Here is a 6,189-nt window from a genome sequence, read left to right as displayed (position 1 = left end):
GGTACAATCCGATCCAATATATGATGCCATCATCGTCGGGCTTCGCCGAGTTGAAGATCGACCACCCTGGGTCGACGAACGGCTTCGCCATTGGCGACGGCTTCAACAAGCGCGTGTGCGACGGCGAGCACGAGTTGCTCATCAGATGCTACCCCCGTGGCTGCAAGGTGCACGACGACGGCGAGTACGTGTCTCTGCGCATTGTCCTGGTAGCGAGGTCCAGCCACGTTAAAGACGCCATCGCCTGCGCCTTCCTGCAGCCCGCCGGCGGCGGCGGTCCGCCGCCGATCTGCTGCACGGAGAAGGCTCTCCCGGTGAGAGAGTCCGGGCGCGTGTATGCCTACGGCGCCGCGTTCCGCCGCTTCGTGAGGCGGAGCGACCTCGAGCCGCGGTATGTCGTCGACGGCGCGGTCACCGTCGTCTGCGGGGTGGTGACCTTCGACGGCCACGGCGAGTGCGACCGGTCTATACGCGTCCCGCAGACGAGCCTGGGCAGCCAGCTCGCCGCCATGGTGAACCGCGCCGACTGCTCGGACGTACGCTTCTCCGTCGGCGGCGAGATGTTCTACGCGCACCGTGCGGTGCTCGCCGCGCGCTCGCCGGTGTTTGGCGCGGAGCTCCTCGGCTCCATGGCGGAGTCCACCATGGCGTGCATCACGCTGGACGACGTCGAGCCGACCACGTTCAGAGCGCTGCTCGAGTTTGTTTACACGGACGAGCTGCCGGCGAGGCCCGCCGGATTGAGTTCGACCGAATTCCACAAGAGGCTGCTCGCGGCGGCGGACAGGTACGACCTCGACAGACTGAAGCTGATGTGCGCTCAAAAGTTGTGGGAGAGTGTGTCGGTGGAGACGGCGGCGGCGACGCTAGGCTACGCCGAGATGTACAGCTGCCCAGAGCTGAAGAAGAAGTGCATCGAGTTCTTGATGACGGGCAACAACCTTAACAAGGTAGCAGTCACCGACGACTACTTCCATCTTCGGGAGGATTTTCCGTTGGTTATCAAAGAGATAAAAACGCAGATTGGGAGCTTGCCATCTTCACCTGTCGTGTATGAGCGTGCTGCTAAAAGGTCAAAAATTCAGTGAGCAAGTGAGCATTTTTGGATTTGGTTCTCAGAGTACAGTTTTGGACGGAGTGGGGGCATTCATGCCAAGTACAAAATTCGGGATTGCAATAGGTTAGGGCTACAAAATTCTTTATTGACGGAAATTTTGTAAAAATCCATCAAATTTTTAGGTTGTTGGATTTGCTCCGGAGGTTCATATTTTTTTTTTGCTTTTTGAAGCAAAAAAGGCAACATGACATATTTGCAAACAAAAAATAGTTTATGAATAATTTTTTTTATATATATGTTCACATCAATCTACTACATCTGTCCCGTAATAACTTCATTTTTCATTTTTTCGTGTCTAACGTTTGACCATTCGTCTTATTTGAAAAAATTATAAAAAACTTTAAAAAATAGTCACGCATAAAGTATTATTCATGTTTTACCATCTAATAAGAATAAAAATATTAATTGTAAAAAATTTCAAATAAGACGAAGAGTAAAAACATTGTATCAAAAACTAAAAAACGGTCTTATTTCGGGACGGAGGTAGTAAAAGCTAAGGCTGAAAATAATATGACGAAAAAAATTTTAAAACCAAATTCAAATTTCAGGTTAAAAATTCAAACTTTAACTTATAAGTATAAGTAAAAGCCAAATGATGGGATGCATGATTTGTGCAGTCGTGAATGAAAAAAATTTATACCGTTCACGAGAGATTCGGTTCCGCGACCAAGCCTTCACTAGCGTGAATCAGGACATATCTTTATCTAGATTCACTGTAATAGAATGACAAATTCGTTATAATATGACCAATCGTGAATAGAAAAATTTGCACCGTACACGAGGGATTCGATTCCGTGACCTTCCCTTCAATAGCATGAATATGGACATACCTCTATCCAAATTAGTTGTAATAAGATGAAAATTCATTGTAATAGAATGTGTCATATGATGACAAATTCATTATAATAGGACGTGTTATATCTAGCACTAGGTTTGTTCTTTGTGGGACTGAGGGAGTACATGTTTATGGGGTATACATTGACCTATTTAGATGACAGGTAAGAGACAAGGAAATATCCTCAGTAGTATGCAGATGAATTTCATCCACAGCTATTGAAGAAGCTTTTAGAGGGATATCTTGTCTTGTCGGACTAAGAGCTCTTATCTCTTTCTTTTCCCACGGTAACTAACTAGAGATTGAATAATAGAAGCCAGATTTAACTTAAAGGAAGGGGAACAAAGCAAGGGCTTTCAATGCGCTCAATCCGTTGCTTGTTCCTTTCCTTTGGATTTATTATCATGCTTTGACCTTTATTTTATGACAGGCGAGTAATAAATGCAAAGGGATATACTCATCTTCTAGTGAAGTCAGTGTGGCGTAGGCGTCTTTTCATAATAGGTAGGGTTTCTAGTATTGCTTTGATAAGCTAAAGTAGTGTAGTAAGGTTTAATCTCTCAATAAGAGAGGAAAAGAAGGTCTAGGATTCCCTAGTTAAGCAAGGTGCTGATCAATCACTTTCTTGAAATACGTTCTCATACCAGGAGGAGTTCCTGCTGATTAACTATCCATTTCAAGCTTTCTTGGCGAGCTATAAGATGATCAGATTTATAAGTAAGTATCTCTTGTAAAATATGAGCAACACCAAATCCTTCTAAAGCCCAAACTTCCACGTGCCAGCATCCATAGGAGAATTTACTTCGGATAGATGTGATCGAAACCTCGGAAAAGGTTCATTGCCGTGCGGTTTAATTAGTACTACTTCGGCTAGCCGGCCACCTTTCTAGTAGAAATAAATAAAGCCAATAATGATTATTATTCAATAAGCATTCCTCTTGTCAAAACTTGTTTAGCGGTGACTTCTATCGATCAGGGTTATCCCATGGATACTATTTTTATTTTTACTGTTGAGTACAGGGAATTCCATCCTAGAAACATACCATCTAAGCAATTCAACCATTGGGAACGGCACGCCCCCTTCCCTAGGGCTAGAGGTGTATTGAAACCGTTGCATTGAACCTTTTAACCTCTAGCATTGAACCTAACGCTAGAGCGAGTACTACGATACCGTGAGGGAAAGGTGAAAAGAACCCTAATCGGGGAGTGCAATAGAGAACCTGAGATCCGATGCGAACAATCAGTCGAAGGAGCGGAGTGCGGGCGCTCTCAAAAGATTGAATGGAAGCCCATATTTGCTCATGGGCCGATATGTCTCTAGCTTGTGTTTCAATCACGGATAACGCAGCCAAGCTACCTGCACCTGTCTGGCCCTTTGAGTCTATAGCCGCCAAATCTAAAGATTCGGCGTCCCCGGGCGGGCCTCATCTGATGGACTATCAGCTTCACGCTTCTTGGTACCCTGCTACATTACAATACCTCGCTCCTTATACGGGAGCAGCCCTGGCTGAGTATTTTATGTGGGCTCATGAACCTTTGGCTAATTTAATTCGCTGGAGAGATAAGCCCGTGGCTCTTTCCATTGTGCAAGCAAGATTGGTGGGATTAGCTCACTTTTCCGTGGGTTATATATTCACTTATGCCGCTTTCTTGATTGCCTCAACATCAGACAAGTTTGGTTAATTTAATTAATTTTTTTTGTACTGTATCAGCACCTAGTTCATTACTCTTGATGGAGGGGGAAGATCCGCCTTCTTAGATTTATTTTTCTATTTATTTTTCCATCTAGGATACCAGCATGTCTGGGATTCCTGTGGTTCTTACTGCCCCGGTGAATGTGTAGGTACCAATGACTATCAAAGAAAGTGAGACCTATAGGTTGGATTTTACTCCCTAGTCGTATCTTTTAGTAGGTTCGCTTTGGTCTTCTTTGTTGCCGTAGACCAGATTGGTAGCCTCGCCCCTGGTCTCACTTCCCAAAAGCAGTCTTGATTGGTCATGTACCTTACATCGATAACTTGAGAAGTGGAACCGCTACCAACTCTGGTTTCTGAACACAGCATAAAACTGTGAACAGGTTGGATGTGCCATCTAGCCGATTGCCTATTGCATTCCATCAAGCAACTAATTGAAATTGAAGGCAAGAGCACCAGCTCCAGTTGGGCAAGGGGGGTTCGTACAATCTACGGGACAAGCCCTGCCACAGGAACTGAAATAGACTAAAAGAGGACTCCTGTAGAGGAGAGGGGAAACCCGCTTAGATAGGGTGATAGCCCGGTTTTTCTTTCGCCTACGAATAATAGGTAGCCCCACCCCAGGCAGAGTTTGTGAACCGTGTAATAGGCGACTATTTCGCGCGGTTCGGGGTGGTGTCAGCTCCACAGAACTAATATATGAAACCTTATATCATATTTAACAGATACGAGTGTCTGCGTAGGGCCGTCCCCCACGCCCGCCCCGGGGCATTAAGGGGTTTTGTTTTAGGAACAGACGGCGGTCGATTTGAACGGTAAGCTGCCTACCTCCAATAGGAATACGAGGTGCAGCTAAATCTTTTCACGGAAGACCCGAATGGCCCTAGTGTTTAACCCGAAGCTAGGCGCCTCCAAGCAAACCCGGCACTCCTTAACTAACTACTGTTCAGTTGAAAGTAGGTGGATCAATAGAAAGCCTCTTCAACATCGGCCCTCGTCATCAAGAGCAATCTGATCTCGCTTTGATTCATCAACAATAGGATGACCGATAAGATATGGTTACTGGACTAGTCTGCTCATTTGACTTTTGGGGGAGAATGGCTTGTCTTTTTTTTGCTTCGGATTGCTCGAAAGCCTAAATCGGCAATAGGAAACTCGTATTCAGAGATGGAGGAAATCAAGTCTCATGTTGCTCCTAAGAGATTCCTCTTTCCTATATATATCGAATATACAAGTTGGTTCGAACCAACGACTCCACCCTCATATGGATTGTGATGCGCGCTCCTTGCTTATCCTTCTATTCTGAACAAATCCCAGTGCTGGAGGGCGAACTAGAAAATCGATTTGTTTCTTCTTATCCACTACTGTAGTAATATAATTGAGAATATATGACTTTATACAAGTCACTAATACTTCTTTTATTGAAAATAGAATTGCTGATGATAAATACACATACAACGGATGAGTTGACCAGCCTGATGTTATACTATCTATTAAAATAGTTATACGGTCTAAGAAACCACTGATATAAACAACTAAACCATTTGTATATTCTTTTGTTATAGAGCAATATTCGATTAATTGATTAGACATCATATCAACAAACGCCTCATATATTTTACAAAGAAATCCTTTTAGCAGGGGAAATCTGCCTATTCTAGAATCTGTAAGATCATAGTCATGATCTATATTTTGTGATGAACAATTGGCTTGTAAATTGATAGAATTTGGTCTGGAAACGGGTATGTTGTTGTGTGAGTGTGTAACTAATGTGGGTCAGATTGCGATATCTGTGCCCGGAAGCGGTTGGTTTGTCTCTATGTGTGTAGGTGACTTGAGGTTAATTGTGGTCAATGGCTGGTGAGGACCATGACTAGGTTTAGGGAAGAACTGAGGTCTGGATGGTCGGGATGCGGACCATGACTAAGTTCGGGGAGGAACCGAGGTCTGGATGGTCGGAATGCCATGTGACATGGTTGGAGTAGAGTCGTGATTCTCGGAGGTCAATATCGGTCACCGGCGATGGGATCGTGACTAAGCTCAGGGAGGAGCTGAGGTCCGGACGATCAAGGATGCCGGGTGATGATGTTGAATACGAGATGACACATGGTGGAGGAACACCGTGCGGGGTGGAGTCGTAACGGGCTTCGCATGTTGCATGTGTAAGCATCGGGAAAATCGCGAAGTAAATCGGATCAAGATCGGACGAGAAAAAGCGAAAAGGAGTGGGTACAGTAAAGTCGCGCACTGTAGCCGTGCGGGTTACTGTAGCGAAGCCACTGTTCATGCTCGGATACTGTAGCACGCGGGTACTGTAGCACCGAGGTTTGGTTTTGGATTCTAATTGAAGATGAGTTCTACTAGGATAACGAGTCTGATTCCTAGTCAGAGATAGATTTTGTTGATATAAATAGGTACCGAAGGGTATGCTCCCGGTGAGTTTTTTGTGAGATTTAGTTGTTAATTTTAGATCGATAATTTTTATAGGAGTGTTGTTGGTGCACTTTGTAAATACCAGTGAAAGCAATAAAGTTTAGATATTC

General features: G+C 44.7%; 1 protein-coding gene across 1 annotated transcript; it reads left to right on the top strand.

The window, feature by feature from the left end:
- On the top strand, positions 1-1,292 carry LOC102702876 (BTB/POZ and MATH domain-containing protein 1-like). The gene has a single exon (XM_006660237.3). It carries the CDS (start codon positions 21-23, stop codon positions 1,086-1,088), a length of 1,068 nt encoding a protein of 355 aa, XP_006660300.2. The 5' UTR covers positions 1-20; the 3' UTR covers positions 1,089-1,292.
- Positions 1,293-6,189: the final 4,897 nt, after the last annotated feature.

This window comes from Oryza brachyantha, chromosome 8 (assembly GCF_000231095.2).
Source record: "Oryza brachyantha chromosome 8, ObraRS2, whole genome shotgun sequence".
In the NCBI taxonomy this organism is placed as follows: domain Eukaryota; kingdom Viridiplantae; phylum Streptophyta; class Magnoliopsida; order Poales; family Poaceae; genus Oryza; species Oryza brachyantha.
Note: the sequence above shows the minus strand (reverse complement) of the source record. Positions and strands in the feature narration are given on the sequence as shown.